General features: G+C 41.7%; 1 protein-coding gene across 4 annotated transcripts; it reads right to left on the reverse strand.

The window, feature by feature from the left end:
- Positions 1-326: 326 nt before the first annotated feature.
- Positions 327-25,409, reverse strand: ZNF793 (zinc finger protein 793). 4 transcript variants are annotated; one of them, XM_079907290.1, is made up of 7 exons: positions 25,353-25,409; positions 23,883-24,024; positions 18,011-18,132; positions 13,283-13,328; positions 6,488-6,614; positions 5,872-5,967; positions 327-2,683 (listed from the first exon to the last, which is right to left on the reverse strand). In XM_079907290.1, exons 4-7 carry the CDS (start codon positions 13,295-13,297, stop codon positions 1,701-1,703), a joined length of 1,221 nt encoding a protein of 406 aa, XP_079763416.1. In that variant the 5' UTR covers positions 13,298-13,328; positions 18,011-18,132; positions 23,883-24,024; positions 25,353-25,409; the 3' UTR covers positions 327-1,700. The 4 variants fall into 4 exon arrangements, with proteins under 4 accessions (XP_079763416.1, XP_079763414.1, XP_079763415.1 ...); XM_079907288.1 differs by having other exon boundaries at positions 6,488-6,617; XM_079907289.1 differs by lacking the exon at positions 25,353-25,409 and adding an exon at positions 25,243-25,256 and having other exon boundaries at positions 6,488-6,617.
- Positions 25,410-25,944: the final 535 nt, after the last annotated feature.

Below are 25,944 nucleotides of genomic sequence, written 5' to 3' on the forward strand. Positions count from 1 at the left end.
TTTTCTCTTTTCACTTAACAATATACCACAAATATCTCCACAAATTAGTAGAATTCTAGCTTCCCCCTCAAATTTCTTAATCACATATTTGACATATCATACTTGGTTCAGTTATTTACATAATTTTTCTTTGGGGCTTTCATTTTCCTTCTCTTGACTACCCCATTATGCACCTGCATCACCCACCTTCCCCGAACCCAATGTATACTCTTCTATATTTTTCTCCATGCATATAAAATCTTACACAAACATATATGATACATGTTTATCACTCATAAGCACCTAGAAGCATTTTGTAACTGATTTACAAAAACAGAGTCATTTTACACACTTCTACCTTGCTTTTCTCTCTCAAGGAAACATTGTGGAATTCCATTCAGGTCCACTAGCATAGTTTTAACTTGTTCACCTTAATGGCTATATAAACATCCTATGGAATGGATATACTATAGTTCCTTCCCTCTTCCAATTTCCCTGCTGATGGACATCTATTTTGATTCTAGTGTTTTTTGCCACTAGGAACAATTCACAATAAATGTACATGTCCCTTATGTATTGGGGTTTTACTTCTAAGAGAAGATTGCACAAAGTGGCTTAAGTATTTTAAGTTATAATAGATGTCAGATTGCTTTTCAAAAGAGCTGTAACAATTTATGTTTCTACCAGCAGTGTCTTAAGAACACCTTTTGGCCTGACAGCAAAAAGCATTCCTGCTCTTTTTCGTCAGCTTGATTGCATACTGTTATCTCATTATAACTTTAATCTGCATTCTCCAACAACTACTGAGGCTAATCATTTTTTTGATAAGCCCATGAGCCACTTGGATTTGCTCCTCTCTCAACTGTCTATTCATTCTTTGCCATGTTTTGCTATCAGGTTATTTTTTTCCTGTCAGTATGAAGACCACTCTTTCTCTGACTGGCTCTGCAACTATTTCCCCCCAAATCATTGTTTATTGACTGTTGATGGCATCTTTTGCCATGCAAAAGATAGCACTTTTTATGTAGTCAAATATTTATTTTTTAACAGCTTTTGAGTGTCCTGGGTTGGTAAAGTTAATCTCCCCCAATTCCTAGATTGTACATGTAGTCTCCTTTCATTTTCTTTCAAGAATTTTATTGTTATTTAAAAACTTTAAATCTTAAGTCTGCCTCCAATTTTTTTTTTTGTATGGTTTGTGCTGTTGGTTCAACTTTACTTTCTTCCTGATTAAAAAGCCAGTTGTGCTAGAAAAGGTGGAGAAAATGTGCTGGTTTAATATGTTAAAGCTTTTTAAAAAAATAGTTGGCCATATTATTTTTATTGTTTTTTGCATTGTTAGACACCAAAAGACAATGGTGATATTTAGAGTGAAAAAGTTTGGTGAATGGCATTCTACATATGTGCTTGATATTCATAATTTATTAAATTCACATTTATATTTCTAAAATATAAATAGTGCTTATTATGTGGCTCACTGTGGGACATACCATAATATACCTCTAATTTTCTTCACATATATTTTGTATTCTGTTATCATGTAAACTTTCATAAGCCAGAATGAACAGGTTTATGTTTTATAAAATATTTTCTATAATCTTTAGTATAAAATTTTCTGTCACAATTGGAGCATGACTTGCCTTATGATAAATGGTTATTAGGTCAATGAGGTTTCTCCTAAGGATGAATTTCTCCACATATAATGAAATAGGATATCTTGCTCAAGGTTTTTCTACAATTTTTAGGTTTTCATTCCTATAAGCATTCTTCCTAGCATGAACTTTCTGATGTCTGCTGAGGTTTGGCTTCTGGTAGAAAGCTTTGCCACATTCGTTGCATCCATAGGGTTTTTCTCCAGTATGAGTTCTCCAATGTTTATTGAGGCATGACTTTTGACTGAAGGATTTTCCACATTCTCTGCAACGATAGGGTCTTTCTCCTGTGTGTATTTTTTGATGTACATTGAGGTATGACTTCTCACCAAATGACTTCCCACATTCATTGCACACAAACGGTCTCTCTCCTGTATGTGTCCTCTGATGTTCTCTGCGGTGTGACTTCTGGGTGAAGGCTTTCCCACAAAAAAAACACTCAAAGGGTCTTATCCCAGTGTGTATTCTCTGATGTTTAATGAGGGTTGACTTATGTGAAAAGGCTTTTCCACAGTCAGTGCATCCATACGGCTTCTCCCCAGTGTGACTTCTTTGATGCCTAATGAATTCAGACTTGTAGCAGAAGGCTTTCCCACACTCAGTACAGACATGGGGTTTCTCTGTAGGTGGAACCCTCTTCCGTTTGTACACAAGAGAATTGGTTACTGCTGGTTTATACATAAGTGCTGGGTTATGGCTGAAAGCTTTCTCACAGTGACTGCATTCCCAGAATTTCTCTCCATTAGGTCTTCTATCATGCTTTGTATGTTGTAATAATTTCCCATATCCATAGCACTCATCTTGCTTTTTTGAATAGTTTCTCTTAAAACCATTCAAGTCTAAATTATGGTTCACACTCTTTCCACAAGAGTCCCAGTTATTAGGGTTTTGAATTGAAGGAAAAAGATCAGTGCTCAGATGTGATATTTTCCCAAACTTATTACATTCATGGCTTCTTTCCTTGGGCAACGTTTTCTTGCTGATGAATGTACCTTGCCTCAAAAGCATGTCTTGCCGTCTTTTCTTCTGGACGTTACCTTGCCAAATGTTTTCTGGAGAAGGTACAGCAAACCTTTCCTTATGAATCTGTTATTATGACCTGGAATAAAACTATTTGAGAAATGCCCTAAAAGTTTAAAGGGTGCACAGTATATGAATAGAGAGCATGAATCATAACTAAAGGTACCAATACGAGTATAGAAGATTCAGAAACTGGCACAAATGTAATGAAACATGTCATAGATGATAGAGAGAAATAATTTTGAAGATGAGAAGATATTATAGAGCAGTGGTTGGCAAACATGTTCTTAAAGGACCAGCGACTAGTTTAGGCTTTGTGGGATATATGGTCTTGGTCACAATTACTTAACTCTTGCATTGTATGGTGAGAACACAGCCAGTATGTAAATGTAAGGATGGTGCAGCTGTGTTCCAATAAAAGTTTATGCAGAAAATTAGGTGGCTGACCTATAGGCCAAAGTTTGCTGATCCCTGTTACAGAGGAAAGGGGTTTAAATGTCATAAAGCACCTTGTTACCCAATGCATGGTTCTCAATGGTCAGCATCACCCTCATCTGGGAACTGATATGTAGGCAGATATGCAGAATCTTGGGCCCCACCCCCAAACCTACAGAATCAGAATCTGTATTTTAACAAGTTGCCCAGATGCTTCGTTATCATATTAAGAGTTTGACAAGCACTGTTACAGCAGTCAGAGAGTTTATGTTGAGCTAGTTAGTAATAATATAAATGGCAAGGGCTCTAAGATGAACTAGATAAAAGAAGGAATCAATGAAGCTAACTAGAATTTAAAGTAGGAGCTCTTAACTTGGTATATAGAAATCTGTTCTAACTACAACTGAGCATTTCCTTTGATTATGAATGTGAACAACAAAACATTAGTATTAGCTCCTGTAACTGTCCTAGTTTGTGAATAAGGTATTTTCATGTCACACTATAGTTGTCACAGATTTCTCAAAATATGTTTACAATCATCACTACTTTGAGATCATGACAATTATTTGACCTGACGGGAGATCTCATAATTTAATATATAAATAAGGAAGTATATCTACTATTATCATTAATATCACTAACATCATTAGTGTTTTGATATTGCATTTTCTAACTTTATTTTAGTAATTACTGTATTTTAGTAATTTGTATCTCATGTAATCTTATGGGTTTTATTATTTTTTAATATGTAAAAAAGGGGTCTATTAGGCTTCACCAGAATGGTTAAGAGTTCCATGGCACAAAAATGATTAAGAACCCCTAACTTAAAGACATTCAGGCATGAGGTAATTTGGGTCCAATTTTAGGAGATGTCAGTGGGAAATGAAAAGTAGACAGGAAGATTTAAAGTAATTTCTCAAAGGAAAACCAACAAAACTAGCACATAAGTATAGAACAATTAGGGTGACAGAGACATAAGCTTCAAAATGAGCTCATGGTAGCAAAACTCTGGAATGAAAAGTAAGGTGAGGTATATATATGCATGCACTTGTGTGCATGTGGGGTGGAGGGGAGATAGCAAGCAAAAAAGAGGATGACTTCAGTTCTTGCTCGACAAAAAACAGGAATAAGTGGACATAACTGTGGAGATGATCCAGACTGGTAAAATGGGGGGTAGGGGATCCTAGGTGGTACAAGGCGGACAAAAGGTGGCAAAATGTCAAAGAGGCCGGTTGTGAGCATCATATGGTCTCAGAACGGATGACTTCTTTAGGGAGTTACACCATTGAGAAGAGAATCAAGTTTGGAAAACAGAAAATGCAGTAGTCCCTTGGAAGGAAAAGGCTGGGCTGCAGCCAGGGAAATAGAGGATACAGAGAACTTAGAAAGGAGAGCTGACTGGATACTATTTTTTGGCAGTTATTATATAAAATTCTTGAAAGAGGGAAAAGAAAAGCAGTTGATAGCCAGGTTACAATGGTTTCAGGAAGGTTGACGAGCAGTTTCATGAAGCAAAATTCACCTCAGAGGGCATCAGAGTGTGATGGTTAAGAATACTGGTTCTAGGGACTTCCCTGGCAGTCCAGTGGTTAAGACTCTGCATTTCCACTGCAGGGGGAGCGGGTTCGATCCCTGGTTGGGGAACTAAGATCCCACATGCCGCGCGGCATGGCTAAAAAATTACAAAAAAAGAATACTGGTTCTAGAGCCTGACCACCTGGGTTCAAATCCCCATTTGGTCCCTTACTTTGTTATATGTTCTTAGACAAGTTTCTTAACCTTTCTGTGATTGTTTGCTCATTTGTAAATGGGGCAATAAAGGCTGGTAATAAACACCTCACAGGTATTGTAAGGGTTGAATGAGTTGATATATGTAAAGGACTGAGAACAGACCTGGCACAAAGTGAGCACACACTGAGTGTTGGCCAGAAATTCTAATGCTATTGCTGCTACTACTACAACCAGTGAAAGCTGGATGGTGGTAATCTCAAAGACATTATTTTGGGGAGAAGCATGAAATGACTTGAATGTTTTTGGGGTTTATATAATATTTAATTCAATCATGTGATTATAACACTAAGTACAAATGGCATAAAGAGATCCAGAAACAGATGGCACTGACTCTTCTTGCTAAACTCATAACTCTATTGGAGAAGCAGAAGTCCAGAGGCATTCTAAAGAGTAGGTTACCAACACTCAGGATACCACGGATTATTGTTGAGATATTTTATAGAGCTGACGGGAGAGGGGCAGTTATTCTGAAAATTAAATAGAAGTGGTTAAGACAGACCAAACTCAGGCGTCTCCTTCACTACCCAACTGTCCCTGTTCACTTCCTGGAATTCACTGCTTCCTCGTCTGTGACTTAGGAAATTAAGGGACTCAGGGATAACAAGGGATTAAGGAAAGGATAGGAAGTGAGACTCTGAGTATGGCAGGCAGGTCTGGGGCATTTTACCCAAAAACTGTTAGAATAGAGAATAGGAAGGAATCGGCAAGAACAAGAGAATCACAGCTTATTTGTAAGAATGCCTGAATGTGAAAGAGAAAGTGTACTGATAACCTCAAGAGAGAGGCCAAGGATTCTGGAGAAAAGGAGATGGAGCAAGCACACAGGGAGGTGGGATGTATGGAGGCTGAAGGGTCACCAAGAAGGCTGAAGCTCTCAGAGAAATGTCTCCAGCGGCTTTCAAAGCTCTAAGGCTTTTAAAAGCTGGACCCTGAACAAAATCCCAAAGGTGCCAGCCTCCCTTAGTATGTCTTTTGCTGGATTTATCACACTTACCCCGACAGTGGCAGCCCGAGCATGATGCCTCACAAATCCATGGTGCTTCTTCCTGCTCCAGCCTGAGGATCACATATGGTTTGGTGCCTTCATAACCTGTTCCAGGGAAATGATCCAGGCCTTGGACTGAGCTCCTTGGTCTTCTCAGGCAGCATTAAAGGCTACACAACAGACACTGTACTTGGGAGGAGACTGTACACACACTTTGTCCAGAACTCAAAAGGAAGCAGTAATCCAGGACCACTGAAACTCAAGCCAAGCTCACGGAAGCACACAGTATAAGGGTTAGGAATACACACTGTGCAGCCAGACTGCTGGGGTTCAAATCCCGCTCTGGCTCTGCTATGTACTGCATGGGTGACACTGGGCAAGTTACTTCACCTTCTCTGCCTCAGTTCCCAAATGTGTAAAATAGTGGTACTAACAGTACCTACCTCATAAGGCTCTTATGAGGATTACATGAGCTAATATTTTAAAAGTGGCTAAAACAGTGTCTGAGACATAGAAATTATTTGGTACTTCAGAGGTTCTAGGTACTTCAGTTACTTTTAGCAACTGAAAAAGGAAAGGTGGTCATTCAAGCATAATCTAGATTGTGTGGCAGAGCTGTTCTTACCCACTGAGACGAGGTTGCTGTAGGTCTCCAGCATCACATCCCGGTATAGGGCCCTCTGAGCAGGATTCAGCCTATGCCACTCCTCTTGAGTGAAGCCCACGACCACATCCTTGAATGACACAGGTCTCTGCTGAAGATGAAATGACATTGAGTCATGTGGGGAAAGTGTAGGCAGAGGTGGATGGTTCTGACTTTTTATAATGTTCATAGGTCAGAGCTTATTATGATCATTTATCTAGGATGCCTTTTATATTCCTGGCTTTGGACTATATATGATGGGATTGGAAGCCACTGTCATTTATATTTGGGTCAACACATATTGACTGAAGACTGTGTCTGACCCAGTCCTGGTTGCTGGGGACACAGTCATGGGTGGCACCTGACCTCAAGGAGCTCACAGCCTGGCAGGGAGAGCAATATGTAAGGCCCTCAGGGTGAAAGGGCAAGAGCTGTGACAGCAGGACATCTGGGCTATGGCACGCAGAGAAGTGAATGGTCCACTAAAATTATCAGGGTCTAGTTAGGCTTCAGAGCTAAGGGATATGTGCAGCTGAATCTTCTCTGCAGAGATGGAAAAACTGCCTTCCTTGCAGAGGGAGCAGCATGAACAAAGGCACGGGGGCCAAACAGTGATTTTAAGGATGGCAAATCACTCAGTTACAGGAGAGAGTACAGAGGCCTGTGAGTGATGAAATGATGGACTTTAAGACAATGAGAAATCTGTCAAGGGAGTGGGGTGTGTAGAAAGCACACTCTAGAAGGCATGTGGTGAGCTTCTTACATTCCGTGTCAAGCTGTACAATGGTAACTCTAAGCAGACTGTGAAAAGTTAAGGAGGGACATTGTTCCCTAGAGTAATCACTAAACTCAGTGCAAAGAGGTGTATTGAAGTAAATAAAATTCTAAAAACTATTCAGTTAATCCGCACAAAAACACACACACAAGAGAAAAGAAACAAAGCAAAAGCAGACGGGACAAATAGAAAACTAAATGCTAAAAAGATATAGATCCAATCCTACCAATAATTACATTAAACTATATTAAATTATAAGGTTATTTAATACATGATTAAACACTCCAAAAAGGCAGAGATTGTTAGACTGGATAAAAAAGTAATACTGCCGGGCTTCCCTGGTGGCGCAGTGGTTGAGAGTCCGCCTGCCAGTGCAGGGGACACGGGTTCGTGTCCCGGTCCGGGAAGATACCACATACCGCAGAGCGGCTGGGCCCGTGAGCCATGGCCGCTGAGCCTGCGCGTCCGGAGCCTGTGCTCCGCAACGGGAGAGGCCACAACAGTGAGAGGCCCGCGTACTGCAAAACAAAAAAAGTAATACTGCCTACAAGAGATACAGAACTCACAGATAGTTTGAAAGTGAATGGATGGAAAGAGAAATGTGGTGGGTGACATGGAGCGAGAAGAAAGGAAAGACTCTGTACTAACCTAGGTGGAAGATGATGCTCACAAGTAAGACGGAAACAGTGAGATAGAGAAGGACCAACGTAAAGAAGAGCAGAACCTGTACCTTAACTGGTTGTGGGGTGTGAAGAAGGCGTAAGGGTAACACCCTTACCTTTGTGGTATCTCAAAGGCAACTGGGTGACACTGGTCACCAATCTCAATTGCAGCTGAGAAAAACTGCAAAAGTAAAGAGGACGTGGTGTGTTGGGGACACAAAGGGGGAGACACTCGGCAGGCAGCAGGATGGACATGAGTCATGTCAGGAACAAGAACAGGAACAGAGCTAAAGCTGTGTGAGCCATCAGCACAGAAGTGGTAGCTAAAGTTGTCACACAGTGTGGTCTCTCTCAGCAAGGAGACAGGATGAGCAGAGTACTCAGGCCAGAGCCCCAAGGGACACTAAAACACAAGAGGCCAATGGCAGAAGAGTCCAGCTGGAGACCCAGAGGAGGAAGTTTGGAAAGGAGGCTCCAAAGCCTGGCAAGCCTCAGATTACACTGTCCGGGCAGTCAGTCCTCTGGTTTAGGGCACAGAGAACAAATTCTCCAAAGAGCCCAGTGCCCCGGAACCAGATAGCTGCTGAAGGACCCACAGGTACTAACCTAAGAAGGCATCTGTGATATTGTGATATATCAAGAAATATATATATTAAGAAATATATATATATATATATAAATATATATATATATTAGGGCTTCCCTGGTGGCGCAGTAGTTAAGAATCCGCCTGCCAACAATGCAGGGGACACAGGTTTGATCCCTGGTCCGGGAAGATCCCACATGTCGCGGAGCAACTAAGCCTATGCACCACAACTACTGCGCCTGTGATCTAGAGCCCATGAGCCACAACTACTGAGCCTACGTGGCACAACTACTGAAGCCCCCGTGCTCTAGAGCCCGTGCTCCGCAAAAGAAGCCACCACAATGAGAAGCCTGTGCACCGCAACGAAGAGTAGCCCCCGCTGGCCGCAACTAGAGAAAAGCCCGTGCGCAGCAATGAAGACCCAACTCAGCCAAAAATAATAAATAAATAAAGATATATATATATATATATTTGATCTTCTTGCCTGATTCCTGGCGCAGAGCTTCTTAAACCTTTGTAACTTCCAGAGCGACAGAAGTAATAATAGGATTGTCTTTTATTAGTAGTAACAAGCCCGTGTCAATCATCTCAGAGTTTATACTAATGATATAACTCTTTGAGGATGGGGGCTGGTTGCCAGAGGAACCACCCAGGTATTAGATGGTTGGAACCTGTTGCCATACACCGCCCAATCTCTGGGGAGGGGAGAGGGATTTGAGATTGAGCTAATCACCAAAGGCCAATAATTTAATCAATTTTGCCTAAATAATGGAATCTCCATAAAAACCCTGGAGAGCTTCCAGGTTCGTGAACAGAGCCAGGAGAGTGTGCACCCCAAACTCCATGGGGACAGGAGCTCCTGTGTTCAGGCCCCTTCTGTACCTTACCCTACGTACCTTTTTCTGGTTGTTCATTTGTATCCTCTATAATATCCTTTATAATAAACCTGTAATAGTAAGTAAAGTGTTTCCCTGAGTTCTGTGAGTTATAGCAAATTATCAAAACTGAGGAGGGGGTCATGGGAACCCCCAATTTATAGCTGGCTACTCAGAAGTTCAGGTGACCACCTGGGTTATCAAATAGGCATCTGAAGTGGGAGGCAGTCTTGTAAGACTGACCCCCTAACTTGTATGGTCTGCATAGAATTGGAGAATTGTTTGGTGTGGGGAAAAAACTTCTACTCCTGTAAGTAAACACTTTTTTCTTTAGTACCTAAGATATTATCTTCAAGTGACTGTATAGTAGAGAATTTAACCTTGCCCAAGGAGAGGTCTGACCTTTGCCCTCAGTTCCTAGAAGTTAATCTTTAAGCCCCTGTAACATCCTCCTAGGTAAGAGTGTCTCTGTTTACCTGGGGGCCTTGGGCCACACCAGATAGTCTAACAACATGATTTTGAGGGGAAGCTTTGGCTCACAGACATCAATCAGCTCAACCTCCAGAGGGGCTGGAAACTGAAGTCAGCAGTCAGTCATGTCTAGTTTACCAACCCCCAAAGGAAACTCTGGACACCAAGGCTTAGGTGAGCTTCCCTGGTTGGCAATACTCTGTATTGTCACACATGGTTGCTGAGAGAATTTTGCACTGTCCACACTCACTGGGAGAGGACACATGGAAGTCCTGTGTGTGGAACTCTCCTGGACTCTGCCCCAAGTGTCTCTTTTCTCGGCTGATTCTAATCCATATACGTCTGCTGTAATGAACCCTAACTGTGAATATAACATTCTGTGAGTCTTCCTAGCGAATTATCAAACCCGAGGGTCTTGGGAACCTCTAAACTTACAGTTGCTGTCAGAAGTGAGGGTGGTTTTGTGGACTGCTGTCCACTGCTTTACAGTCACTGACAGACGCAAGAGGCAATGGAGCAGATCAGTTAAAAGTATGAACTTTGGGGCAGGACTGCTCGAGTTCAAATACAGGCTCAGCCACTAAATGAGCGACCCTGGGAAAGCTCTTTAACCTCTCTGTGCCTCAGTTTTCTCATCTGTTAAATGGAGATAATAATAGTGTGTGTCTCTTAGTTATTATATTATGAGGTTTAAATGAGTTAACATGTGTAAAGCCTTTATAAACTTTGCCTGGCATATGACAGCACAATATAAAAGTACCTATTTTAAGTAGAAAAAGATTGTAAATCATTATTTAAAAATCTGTTAAGAATGGGAAAACAATTCTAAAGGACAGAAAAAAAGGTGGGGGGGGACACCCAGGACCTGTGCCTGGGTGTCAGTGAGATGGAGAGCCCTAGTGCACCGCACAGTGCCAGTGGCACTGGCCCACTATCTCTGGGAGTGGCTGGAGAGAAGAAGCATTGATAGGGCCCCACAGAGGTGAAAGGGCTGAGAGCAGCCACTCTCCACTCTCAGCAGGCTGTAGGTTTCCTTGAAGAATGCTGGGTCCTAAGGTGGTGAGACAGGAAGGGGGCAGGGCACAACCTTTAAAAGAATGACAGCTATTGAGGACACGACATAAACTGGTTAGAACCAACTAGGTCCAAGATGGTGGATGACTGACTTCCACTAGACCTTGAGCCTCAGTATACCTTATTGTAATACATCAGCAAGCTAAATGACACACCCATAGGTGCCATAACAGTTCCAAGGTGGACCATAAAAGGCCAAAAAGTGGGTGGTGGCCCAATTCCTGGTAATCTCTGCCCCTCCCCTAAAATAGTTGGAATAATCTGCCCACTTACTAGCCTATGAGATTACCCACCCCTATAAAAACTGACAGTCCCCGTACATACCCTGGCACTTCTCGCCTTCTGAGATGGCCCACACTCTGTCTGTGGAGTGTGTTTTTCCCTGAATAAACCTCCTTTCAATTTACTGTGGCTTGCTCTTGAATTCTTTCCTGCGTGAAGCCAAGAATCCACACTTGACAGCCATCCCAGGGACTCACCTGAGACCTGGGATGTGACCACCCTCTCGTACCCCACTCTTTTTTCCTGCAACAGTAGCACTTGAGTAGTGGCCCAGGCAGATGGATCTGAAGGCAGGACCAAAACCAGGGTGGAGGCCATGGAAGCTGGCACGTGAGACCCGAAGACCCACGCAAAGGAGGTACCAACTAGACTCCCTCTCTGATGCCAGAACAACGTACTGTGGTAGTGCGTGAGCAGCAGTCAGGCTTCATCACAGAGCACAGGACCTGGCTCAGCGACAGGTTCTGGGCAGTATTTCCCAAAAAGAGCTAACTGGAATGGGGTGGGATGGGGTGGAGTGGGATAGGATAGGATGAAACAGAATGGGAGGGAATAGAACAGAGCAAAGCAGAAAAGACGTAATCCTGCACCTAAAAGGCCATGTCTTTTTCACCAAACACAGGGATGAAGAGGAGAGAGATGGAAGAAACACTGAGGCTGTAAAATCAGCAAGACTTGGTGACTGAGTGTGAGAGGTGGAAGGTGGGGAGAAGTCAAGGGAAAATCTCAGGGTCTTGGCTTGCCTGGTGGGATGGTACCATCTCCTGAGATGAGAAACAGGGAAGAGGAGACAGAAATCAAGAGTTCAACTTTGTACACATTAAATCTGAAGTGCTCTGGGGCAGCCAGGTGCAGATGTTGGGCAAAGGGGTCTGAAGCTCTCAGAGGACGCCTCAGCTTAGGTATGGATGTGGGAGTCACTTGCAGACGCACCAGCATCAACCTAAGAGTGGACGAAACCACCTCCAGAGGCCCCAGAGAAGGTTCAAAACCACAGGAACATCAATGTCTAAGACACTTCTTAAAAAAGAAGTGCCCTGGAAAGCTAGTTTTCTCTTGGAAATAACAATACACTTCTTCCTTATGGCCAATGCAAGTCATGGGCTGTGTTTGCCTTTTTGCTGGGCTACCAGGAAGTCCACAGTTGACTCTCACTGGACTCTCCCCTTGTACATCTGCATTCCAACAAAGAATGTTCCTTGCATCATTGCTTAAAATATCAAATTTGGAAACTACCGAAATGTCCATAATATGGGGGATGGGTTAAGTATTCCATGCATATGATGGAGCATTATGTACGTTATTTTTTAAAAAAAGGCATGGTTCTTAGTACTAATATGGTACAATCTCTAGGATATTTTAATTGGGAAAAAAGGGTAGAGTAGTATGCGTAATAAGTATCTGGCCATTGTGTCTATGTGTATAGAGAGGCTGTGGTATTCCACCCAAATCTCCCTGCAGTACCGAGGTACTTCTCCCAGCTGCTAGGAGATGGCTGGCTGTTGCCGGCGTGAAGCCTTTAGAGAATTTCCCTTGGCCAAAGGGAGCGACCCCACCCAAGTTTATGTCCCCTCCCTGGGGCAGCCTACAACCAATGACTGGTTGATTTCAGAATACAAAGGCCTCCTTGCCTCCATTCAGGACAACATTGAGGACCATCCCAGCTCCAGAGCATCTTATAAGATCAACTGATGCCTCTGTTCAACAACTCCCTCTGCCCACCTTGCTTCCTTCACTGACTTACAGGTGTTCCAAGAGCCTCCCTAGTAAACCTTCTGTGTGCAAATTTCCATCCCCAAGTTTGTTTTCCTGAGAACCCAGCCTATGACAAGGCATATGTGGTTGAAATGCATATATTTTTTTCTAGAACAGTTTCCCCAAGAAGGGAAAGTAGGCTCATTTTGTTTGTTTTTTGGCCACGCCGTGCGGCATGTGGGATCTTAGTTCCCCGACCAGGGATCGAACCCTCACCCCCTGCATTGGAAGCATGGAGTCTTAACCACTGGACCGCCAAGGAAGTCCCGAAAGTTGGCTCATTAATGTCACACTTACCTGGTACTCGATCATTTTCTGTTGTCCTTGGAAAAAGATCTGCGGCCTGTGAAGACAGAGATGGGGGGGTGGGGAGGAGGATGGAGAAAGAGAACAGAGCTGTGAGGGACCAGGCTTGTTTTAGAACTTGCAAATTCCCTGTAAATCTTGGACAAAAACCCATGCTTTAGATCACTGGGGTAGAAGAAAAAAATGTTGCCATTCAATTCAGAATGTGGATGCACAGAGGAGACTTACCAGGAAACGAAAGTTGCTACCAAGTAAGAACTGAAAGTTATTAAAAAACAAAATCCTTAAAACTTAAATAACTGGCCCCAAGTATATTCTGGAAAAGGGGCTTCCATATCTGTAATGAAAATATTACAAAAAAACTCAAAGCGAAGTAAAATAACTGTGTAACATTAATAAAACTAATGGTTACTTAAAGTGTGGTACAAATAATTACTGAAAGGCTAAACCTTGTTATTCACCCACCAGTTTATTAAGTATTGTCATTAAAAAATAATTTTTTTTTCGGCCGCATTGTGCAGCTTGCCGGACCTTAGTTCTCTGACCAGGGATTGAACCTGGGCCACTGCAGTGAAAGCGCTGAGTCCTAACCACTGGACGCCAGGGAATTCCCTAAAAAATAATTTTTAACAGATGAGAACAAACATCCACCGTATTAGGAAATATGGAACTAAATTTGTACCAAACATTGATTAAGAATGTTTTAAGTTTTTCACTCACAGTAGTGAGAAACCTTATAAATAGGCCTGAATATACTTTGCCAATAATCTACAGCCTGGAATTGAAAATCCACATCCAGAAGCAACAAGAGCTCTCACACATGACTGAGGGGACTGTAATTTGGTTCAACCATTTTGTAAAACCATTTGGCCATATCTACTGAAGCTGAACATAGTTCCATTCCTGGATATATACTAGAGAAATACTAGAGAAATACATGAATATTGTTCAACTAAGACTTGTATTAATGTAAGAACGTTCATAGCAGCTTTGATCATAGTGAGTCAAAACTACAAACTGCCCAGGAGAACGAGATAAACTGTGATGCATCCATACAATGAAATACTATTCAATAATAAAAAGGAATGAACTGCTGACATCCGTGCAACAACATGGATAAATCTCACAGGCATTATGCCAAATGAAAGATGTCAAACATAGGAGAGAATATACTGTATAATTCCATTTCTAGGAAGTTCCAGAATGGGTAAAACGAATAATATGGTGACAGAGTCAGAATGGGGGAAGGGAATGAGTCACTGAGATGGGGCAGAAAGGAGCCTAAGGTAGGTCAGCAAACTTTTCATTTAAAGGACCAGACAGTAAATATTTTAGGCTTTGGGGGTCATATGGAGTTTTCCACAACTACTCAATTCTGCTGTTGTAGCATGAAAGCAACCATAGACAATAATATGTAAATGAATGAGTGTGGCTGTATTCCAATAAAACTAATTACAAACACAGACGGCAGGCCATATTTGGCTAGTGAGTTAGAGTTTGCCAACCCCAGCTCTAAGGTGATGGAAATGTTGATCTAAGTGGTGGTTAAATGAGTGTGTATATGTATTTTAAAAATTCATCAAGTTGTATATTTATGATTTGTACATTTTGCTCTATGTATTTTATACCTCAGTAAATGAGAAAAGGAAAAGAAAGGCAAAAAGCAAAAGGCAAGGCCCAGATGAAATAAGTCTTACATCCACCAGAACTGATTCACGCCTTTGAGGGCAGGAAAACCATCCCACCATTGTGGGGCTACAAGAGTTTGTCTCCTGATCGGCATTCTTGAGTTGTGGCCCTGATGGATGACAACTCCAACTTTGTCAGCCCCACAGCTGACTCCCCCCAGATCCAGGCTTTGCCCACTGAGAAACAGTCTAGGAGGACAACCTTTAAAACAGAGCAACTAGTATCTCTCCTTTGCAAAAAGAAGAGACTAATTTTCCTACAGGACAGAGAAGAGCTTTTCCTGAGTATAGTGACATTCACACCATTTGACTATCCTGATGTTCTCTCCTGTAAAAACACGTCTAGCAAATTACTGTCCTGAGGGTTCTTTACATAATCATGAATAATCCCTCCAACACTAATCAGTGACTGCCCTAGTCTTACAGTTGGTCAATTCTGAGATCAAAGAAAATTAACCAGAGGAGACTGAGAAGAACTGGTCACAGCTGGAAGAACAGACTTTATTTAATTTTATACTTTTATGTGTCAAGTAAGCCTGAGAATTTAAAAATGATTTATTCCAAATGTCACATAAGTATAAAAGGACTTCAGTGTCCCTAAATATTAAGCTTGCCCACATGGTGAGCTTAGCACTGAAGGTGAAATTCCTATAATATTATCATCCTCGAACTGAGATAATACTTGTCCTAATTGGACAAGTGAAGGTAAACTTTCTTGGTAAAATAGCCCAGGCATGCCAAATGTTAATAATACAGAGGGTTCATTGGGTCAAACTACCTCAGGATGAAGACTGAGGCCTCAAGGTCACCTAAGGTCCAGACCTACTAAATTATTCAAAAGCTAGGAAGAATTTTATACAATATCTTAATAATGTTGGTAAAAATTATTGTTTGCTTTACTTATATATTCCAATAGTGTTGATGAGGAACTGTTCAAGTTGTTACTATGAAAAAATAAAGATTCTCTGAGAGGAGGAAATTCTAGAAGCCCTTCTGAACCTCTGAAAGAATGTAAATAAAATTATGAATTTCTCCTTTTAAGGAAAGTGAACAGCTTCCAATTAGTTTAGTGATTGGCAGAAGACACTAGTTTTAAGGGAAAAAATTGTTTCCAAATGAATACATTTTCCTTGCTTTGTTTTACAGAAGTTCTTTCTCATGAACTACTGACATATCATCTTTTGAAAAAGAGAATAATTCTAAAGTGCAGGAAATATTCTCTATCATGATCTGGGTGGTGGGTACATGAGGGTACATATATGGAAAAATTCCTAACACTACAGTGCTAAGTGAGTTAATGTTTTACTTTTCTCTTAATGGACAATAAATATCATTTATTTAATGGACAATAAATATCCATTAAATGCACTGAAATACTGTACAGGTCATAAAGCATAAGTCATAAAGCATGGTGAGTGTGAAAGTGTCATTTAACTATCGTATCAGCAGTGGAAGAGACTGAGCAATGAGCTTACTGTGTCTTAAAAATGTTTTTTCTTTACTGAGGTATAATTTACACATAATAAATGAACCCATTCTAACTGTACAGTTCGATAAGTTTTGACAAATTATTCACTCATGTAATCACCACACAATCAGGATATGGAACATTTCCATCACCCAGAAAGCTCCCTTATGTGTCTTTTGTTAAGGAGCATCCTGTTCACAAGATATAACAAATTTGCCTCAATGGTATTAAAATGAACTACTTAGATTCCTGTCTCTTATACAGAAGAAATAAAAAGTGATTTTCTTGAATGTTAAATACAGATACTTCTTTGCTTAAATAATATATTAATCAAGTTATACCTGTAAGTCAAAAAAGCAGTTAAAAAACAAGGTATGATCAACTTGTTTCAATTTCATTTATATGAAGTTCAGAAACAGGCAACCCTGACCTAAGTGATGGCTTTGGGCAGGCACTGCTTGGGAGAAGTGGGGAAGCCTTTGAGGAGATGGAAATATTCTCTATCATGATCTGGGCTGTACATGAAGGTGCATATATGGAAAAATTCATAAAGCTACATGTTATTCTCTATGTGAGTTACATCTCAAGTTTTAAAAAACAAAAAAACCCCACAATCCTGTTATTTAAGAAATATATATGTAGAAAAACTTTTGGTATGAAATACAATAAAATATTATCAGTGGCTCGATTTGGGTGGCAGATGTTTCTTACTCTAATCTGTAACTGTAACACATATGCATTTCATTGTTTACATATTTCATTCATTTTCCCACTGCCTTTTTTCATTATGAGGGAAGTCACAGGAGGGTTCGAAAAGGGGACGGGGTTCTCTGAGAGAACTGAACTGTCCATTAGGAATTGAGCTGGCAGGAAAGGCCTGGGGCAGTTAATTCAGCTTTGGGCCACTATGCTCCCTCCCTCACCTGCCTGGACTTGGCTACTCAGCCTTAGCCTGGTCTCCATGGCTATGCAGCTAAGAGTCCAGACAGGGCCAGAAAAAAATAAGGGAGTGGGTTGGCCACATGCCACACTACAAGATGGCAGAATGCACTGGGCTGCACAAATGTCCCCTTCCCCTGAGAGAACATGCCTATCACATGAGAGAACATGGCCTTCCCTGCCTCTCCTTTCACTTCTGCCTGTCTCTCTGAATCTTTGGGCCAACCCTTCTCCCACCATGTAGCCATGGAGGGTCCCTAGAAGGAGAGACAACAGTTTGAGTCTTGCTAAACTTCTGGCTCAGGGATGATGATATTTCCTGTTATGTAGGAATCTTTGCTCTCGCAAGAGGTCTGGATACTAGGTGACTCCTTCAGAAGGGGATTTTTGTCCCAAATTCCCATCTCCTGGACCAGAGAGTCTTTTACCTGGTCTGCTAGGCTCTCACAGCTCTATTTCTCAACAGTAACTCATCCTCTGGGACTTCCCTGGGGTTCCAGTGGTTAAGACTCCATACTTCCAACGCAGGGGGTGAGAGTTCAATCCCTGGTCGGGGAACTAAGATCCTGCATGTCTGTGGCGTGGCAAATAATAAATAAATATTTTTAAAAAACAGTAACTCACCCTCAGCTGCAGCTGCTGACAGGGCTTTCTGTAGACGTGTCCAAGGTCCTGTGGGCCCCACGGAGAGCCCTGCTGTCCAGCGAGGTGGTGGGACCCAAAGGTGTACAGGGCACTCAGGAAACCTGAAGATAAGCAGAGCCCATGGTGAGAGTCATCAAACAGACCCTCCCCAAATACTTTCTGAGGCCTAAGAGGAAGAAGCCTGCAGAAGACTGGGCAGTAGACATATCTGAATGATGGCTGTGCTCCGGGTTTGGGGCAGGGGGAACTTCTGGAAAGAACTTGAGCCTGAGAGTTACTCAGACAGAAGTCTGAAGCCAGTGATTCCTTTAACTGACTGAAGGGATCTAGTCCAGACAACTCACTTCACTGGGCCTCATTTTCCTCATCTGTGAAAACAGGAATGATAAATGGTAATTTTAAGAAGCCCATCCTTCGGGGCTTTCCAAAAGTTACCTCCTTTAACAAAACCCATGGGAGTTCCCTGGTGGCCTAGTGGTTAGGATTCCAGGCTTTCACAGCTGAGGGTGCGGATTCAATCCCTGGCCAGGGAACTGAGAAAAAAAACAAAACCAAACCCACGAGTTTCTAGATTTTTTGATGATGGCCATTCTGATCGGTGTGAGATGATATGATTCCTTCCACTTTTCATATATATCTTCTAACTTCTTTGATTAAACATTTAATCAAGACAGAAAATAAAACCACAGAAAACTACCCACAGTTTGGTATAACTCAATTGAAGAAACTATCCCACATAATCTCATCTGACCTTTTCCACCATGAGTTTTTAAAAATACAATATGATATACTGTCACAGAATCAACAAAACCATGACTTGGGTTTTACAATATGTATGGATCATTTCATCAGGTTTTGACAGTTCTGCTACATTTCTGACAGTCTGTTTCTTTTCCTTCTCTAGCTCCCAAATCCCTCATTGTGACAGCACTTTAGAAATCTATCTGGCCAGAGTGGGACCCTAGAGGTTTCCTGTCTATGTGGGTTATTTGTCACATGATCTGACAACTCTTTCTCTGTAAACTAGTCAATCTCCCAAGATGCTTTCTTTGAGATTTAGAAGGTTTGAGCTCTGGCTCATGATCTAACTCAACAGTGTAAACAGCTTGTAAGTTTCTAATGTGTAGCTCCTGTTTTGTATGTAACTAGGATGCACTATTATATTTATACTGATAAATACATGGGGGATAAGGGAAATCTCCAACTAATCAATATAAGGGAATGATACAATTAGAAAATCATCGTTTGGCAACCATAACAGTAGTGATTGACTCAGGCAACAATCATTAAAGGATAATATTAACACTAGTGAATGAAAGTTTGAGGTTATTTACATGGTCTCAAAAAATGCCCCCATAAGATACTTATTAACATAACTTTATGGTAGACAACCCACTATTAAGGTTACAGTGGATAACCTTAACCAAATGATCAGAGTTAACATTATCAGCAATATGACAAACCAACATCATGCATCTCCTGATATGGGACATTGAGGACACACCATAACTCCAACTAGCAATCAGAAATGTACATATTTCATAAGGAAAATCAGAAAAACTCGATTGAAGGACATCTATAAAAATAACTAGCTTGTACTCCTCAAAACATCAAGGTCAAAAGAGGCAAAAAGTGACTGAGAAAATATTCCCAATTAAAGGACTCTAAAGAGACATGACAATAAATGCAACATGTAATCCTGGATTAGATTCCTGGACCAGAAAGACATAATTGTTATAAAGGACATTATTGGGACAGTTCAAGAAATCTAAATAAGGTCTGTGGATGAGACAGCTGTAAACAAAAAATGTTGCTCACCATTCCAGTTCTACAAGTATCAAGTCATTAGCCACTGTGGGTGCCTACTGACAGTGTGCCCTGAGGGAAATTGAGAATGGAAAAGACAGGAGGCACTCTGTGCTTTCAATAGAAGGGCACCTAGATAGTTAAGATGCATATCTAAGGAAGAATTTCAATCACCCCAAATTCTTCCATACACAGAAAAGCACTAAAATCATTAACTTGAGATGTCTATTCTTTGTGACTAGCAATAATCTTTTTATGCTTGACTACATGTATTTCCCAGTCAAAAAAAATCATATACATACTGGCTTCTCCCTTGCCTCTTCGTAGCAATTCCTCAGAGCTGAGAGGTTGTCTCCTGGGCTATAGTTCTCAGTAAGACACTGAATAAAACTCAACTCACAGCTCTTATGTTGTGTGTTTTGTTTTTTATTTTTTTTTCACTTGATGCTACTATGATAACAATAATAATACTGTTTCAAATGGGACCTAATGAAACTTAAAAGCTTTTGCACAACAAGGGAAACCATAAACAAGAAGAAAAGACAGGGGGCTTCCCTGGTAGCACAGTGGTTGGGAGTCTGCCTGCCGATGCAGGGGACACGGGTTCATGTCCCGGTCCGGGAAGATCCCACATGCCACAGAGCGGCTAGGCCCGTGAGCCATGGCCGCTGAGCCTGCGCATCTGGAGCCTGTGCTCCGCAACGGGAGAAACCACAGCAGTGAGAGGCCTGCGTACCGCAAAAAAATATAAAACTTTAAAAAAAGAAGAAAAGACAACCCTCAGAAAGGGCGAAAATATTTGCAAATGAAGCAACTGACAAAGGATTAATCTCCAAAATGTACAAGCAGCTCATGCAGCTCAATATCACAAAAACAAACAACCCAATCCAAAAATGGGCAGAAGACCTAAATAGACATTTCTCCAAAGAAGACATACAGATGGCCAACAAATGCATGAAAAGATGTTCAATATCACTAATCATTAGAGAAATGCAAATCAAAACCACAACAAGGTATCAGAATGGCCATCAGCAAAAAATCTACAAACGATAAATGCTGGAGAGGGTGTGGAGAAAAAGGGACCCTCCTGTACTGTTGGTGGGAATGTAAACTGGTACAGCCACTATGGAGAACAGTATGGAGGTTCCTTAAAAAACTAAAAACAGAACGACCATATGACCCAGCAATCCCACTACTGGGCATATACCCTGAGAAAACCATAATTCAAAAAGAGACATGTACCACAATGTTCACTGCAGCACTATTTATAATAGCCAGGACATGGAAGCAACCTAAATGTCCGTCAACAGATGACTGGATAAAGACGATGTGGTACATATATACAATGGAATATTACTCAGCCAGAAAAGGGAACGAAATCAAGTTATTTGGAGTGAGATGGATGGACCTAGAATCTGTCATACAGAGTGAAGTAAGTCAGAAACAAATACAGTATGCTAATGCATATGTATGGAATTTAAAAAAGCAGGACTGATGAACCTAGTGGCAGGGCAGGAATAAAGACGCAGACGTAGAGAACAGACTTGAGGGCACAGAGGGGGAAGGGGAAGTTGGGGTGAAGTAAGAGAGTAGCATTGATGTATATACACAATCAAATGTAAAATGGATGGCTAGTGGGAAGCTGCTGCGTAGCACAGGGAGATCAGCTTGGTGCTCTGTGACCACCTAGAGGGGTGGGATAGGGAGGGTGGGAGGGAGGCCTGAGAGGGAGGGGATATGGGGATATTTGTATACATATACCTGGTTCACTTCGTTGTACAGCAGAAACTAACACAACATTGTAAAGCATTTATACTCCAATAAAGATGTGAAAAAAAATTTTTAAATAATAATAGTGTTGCAATGTTAACGTCCCTGCTTTTGATAATTATATTGTGGTCACATAAGAAAATGTTCTTGTACTCAGAAAATTCACATTAGGGGTAAAAAGGGCTATCATGTCTACAACTTACTGTCAAATGGAGGCAGGAAACCACATGGAGGCTTTTTTTTTTTGGCCATGCCCCGCTGCTTGCAGTATCTTAAGTTTCCTGACCAGGGATCAAACCCGGGCCACGGCAGTGAAAGTGCCGAGTCCTATCCACTGAACCGCCAGGGAATTCCCTGCAGGCTCTTTTTCAAGCTGCCTTATTCAGTCTCTGCAGCCAATGGTCAGTCTCCAAAGGCTAAGAGATTTTGACCAGGGGGCTCTGAGGTCCCCCTCCAAATTACCTACAAAGAAGAATCAGCCTTAACTTGTTAACAGGATTAACAGGATCCTGACTCCAAATTCATTAACAGGATCCTGACTCCAAATTCACCCCAAACTGCAGGGTTCACTTAAATGTTTTTGTTTTTGGATTCCAGAGGGAATAACAGAAAACAGGCAATCTCAAATGGCCAAGCCAGGGCTATAGAACAGAATTTTGTCCTGGCGTGTGTCTGGTTTCAGAATTTCAGACAAAACTTCCACATTGTATGAATGTTTTGGCTTCAGATTATTTCTATGATTCCATTTAAGTCAAGTTCAAAAACAGGCAAAATTAATCCATTGAATTAGACCCAGGGGCAGCAGTGGGTATTGACTGATAAGGAAGGCTTCGGCATGCTAGAAATGATGTATATCGTGATCTACGTTGTGTTTACACAGTTCTCTGCAATGTAAAAATTCACTGAGCTGTAGCCTTAACATAAGAACATTTGACTGTCTGTGTATCTGTGTCCAGATCTGGAAACGATCTGGAAAAATGTTTCTTGCATAAATAAAATGAAACAATCTGTATTCAAACTTAAAAAAATGTTTCACATAGAGCCACATACTGCCACCCCATCAGGTATAGATATTCCATTTAATTAGAGTTCAAGAACAGACAAAATTAATCTGTAATGTTAGAATTAGGAGAATGGTTCCCCGTGGCAGGGTAGTAACTGGGAGGGGGTATCATGAGAATTTCAGGGTGCTAGAACATTGTTTTGTGATCTGAACACCCAGGGGTGTTCTCTTTGTGACAATTCATTGAGCTGTATGTATATTTTTCTATGCATTTTATAACTCAATAAAAGATTTATGATAAAAACTTAAAAAAGAAAAAGTATTTGCTCCCACACCTGGCACTGAGCACAGTGTAGGTGATGAAGGAAAAGAGCTACAAGAAAAAGAAAATGCCCTAACTCCTTACCCTTGCATATGTGGTCTGTATCTTTGATTCTGTGGAAGGAAAATTCAGAGACTGTCTGCTCTAAAAATGAAAGCTTGACATGTATGGCTTCTGAAAGATGTTACCTGCCTTACTCTCAACTTCCTTTGCTCCTTAAGGTGATATACTCATTGTGTTTTGTCTAAAGACTACATAAGGATTGAACGTAATATTTATAAAATCAATTAAAATACTGTTTCAGCATTTCACCCTTTTATTAAGCTAATGGTCAAAATCATATTTGCATTTCATCTGTAATTTTGTCTCAGTCCATCTTAATCACCATTAGTTTGACTTTAATTTCAGGGAAGAACAGTTTCTAAAAGTAGCTTTAACTTTTGTTTTTGCGCTTGTTATTGTGGTTTTACGTTTATTGAATTGTTCTACCAGGATTTTATATGGCACAGATTCACAGAGGTCAAACGTACCATGCCTAAAAAACACAGAACGAAGCAAAAAAATTCTTAGAACACAGTAACTTCTAGATCCAGTTTCTTTTCCTTCCATAATTCATCTTTTTTTCCCCAGCCTTATAGAGATATAATTGACATATAACACTGTGTAAGTTTAAGGTGTACAATGCCCTGATATGATACATGTATACATTGCAAAATGATTACCACAACAGGGTTAGTTAACATCTCCATCATCTCACATAATAACTTTTTTTTTCTTTCTTTGTGTGTGTGTGTGTGTGTGTCTGTGTGTGTGTCTGTGTGTGTGTGTGTGTGTGTGTGTGTGTGTGGTGGGAACATTATTTTTAAGTTAAGCCTAGATAAAAGTATTTTCCGAATGCTCTCAAGGTTTGCTCCTTCAGCAAAATCTTTTACATCAGTTTAGATACTTACTCAGTAAACCCTTCGTTTTCTAACCACAGGCAAAGTTACATCCATCCTAGCTGCCATGGAGTCAGAATAGATTTCCAGAAACCAGGCTGACCCTTGGGATGCTGTCACAGATGGACACGTCATTACATTTTCCAGAAAGAACCTTAAAGGAAATATTAGGAGAAATATGCATTTTTAACAAGATGTTACTTTAGAGAATTCTAACACTTGATCCTTTCAAAGCACTTTCATTCATGTGGGGAACAGTAAAAAAGGGAGAAGAAGGTTTCTTTTTTTTTTTTTTTGGTTGCTCCCCGTGGCTTGCAGGATCTTAGTTCTCTGACCAGGGATTGAACCTGGGCCCTCAATAGTGAAAGCACACAGTCCTAACCACTGGACCGCCAGGGAATTCCCAGAGAGGGAGGTTTCAAAAAGAGTTTTGAAGTGGGCTTTCACCCTAACGAACTGAATGGAACTGGTTGCTCATCAGCTGGGGCATGTCACATGGGTGAAGTGTGTTCCCACTGTGCAGGGCTGCAGTCTCAAATCCTTGACTCTCTCATCCCCAACGTCTGCATTTTGCAAGCCTCAACACCAACCCCCATTAAGCCTCCTAATCACAGACACACGCGGTGTCTCCAATCTATTAACTCCCAGAGGTCCTTGTAGTCACAGATATCCCGGAATGCCAAACTTGACCATCAAAGGCCACTTAGTGACTACAAAACTCACTGATCCATTCTGATTGCCGAACAGTGAAACAGTGAATTACACAGATCCCTGATGGCGAACCCACACTGATCTCCAATGCTATCCCAAAGACTGGGGATCAATCGCGGACTCCCACTGTCCTACCTCCCCCTACACTTACTAACAGTCCCAATCACTGACACCTCCCCCCCAACATTGATCCCTCTATTCCCCATTCCCTGATATACAAAAGTCCAGTCACTGATGCCCTCAGATACCCCCATCGATGATCTAAAGGAAATCTTCATCACTGATGGCCTAAAGATTTCTCCAAACACTGATCCTCACTGACCACCCTCAGAACTGAACCCCGAAGTTTCCACAATTACCAGTTCCAGGTACCCAAACAGAACTTAGAACCTCCAATCACTGACCCCTCAGGCTTCTGATCACTGAGCCCTAATGCCGTTCAAATCAGTGTTTTCGAAGAAACCCACTTGGCCTCAGACCCTTGAAGACCACCATAAACTGACCCCCACGCACTCTCTCAATCAAGAACCCTCGTTTATTGATTCCCATATACTCCCAATCCATCTTCTTCACAGACTCTGACACCGACTCACACAAACCCGTCACCCCAGACTCCCTCCCCCAAGAGGCTCGGACGCCCAATCACTTAACCCTTCAGTACCCTCAGTCTCTGAGCCTTACGGGTTCCCATGACTGACCCAGTTGGGCCACCGTAGCCGTCTGGTCGCCCTCCTACACAGGTCCTGAATTTGGACTGTTTCTCACACTGACCTTTCCCATTTTCCCCGCATCCGCGCCCATAACCTGAAACTGCCGCACCACGCCGCCTCTCCGCGGTATGAGCATTTCCCATCCGGAGTGGCCGTGCGCAGACTCAGTCGCAACTTTGAGGCTGTCGGCCGCCACCTGGCAACCTTCCAGAGAACAGGATTCTGGGTTTCTGAATTTTAATGGCAGGTATGATGGCCGCGCCTGCTTGACAACCTCTTGCTGGGGCCGGCCATGTTTAAATCTGTGCCGTACGGCGAATGACTAGGCCATTTGTTAGACGATTAGGCTATTTTAGGGCGGGGAGAGGCAAGTGTTCCGGGGTCCCTAAACACAGACTTCACTGCTAATTTTAGCGTCTCAAAAGCCCAAACCTCCTGAGACCAATATAGAGGCTCCCTGACCTGGAAATTGAGTTTTCTTTGTCTCCAGCTGCGCAGGCAGTGAGGTAAGATGGCCGCGTCCGTTTATACCGCTTTTTACGTGCAATGGGCGCGGCCATCTCTCAGGAGGAACGTCTGTAAAGCTAGGTGACACCTTTTCTGGGCTAGCTCTAGAATTTGGAGAACAGCGAAGAGAGGCTCTTCTGTTGGGG

Source organism: Stenella coeruleoalba, assembly GCF_951394435.1.
Source record: "Stenella coeruleoalba genome assembly, chromosome: 20".
NCBI classification, from domain to species: Eukaryota; Metazoa; Chordata; class Mammalia; order Artiodactyla; family Delphinidae; genus Stenella; species Stenella coeruleoalba.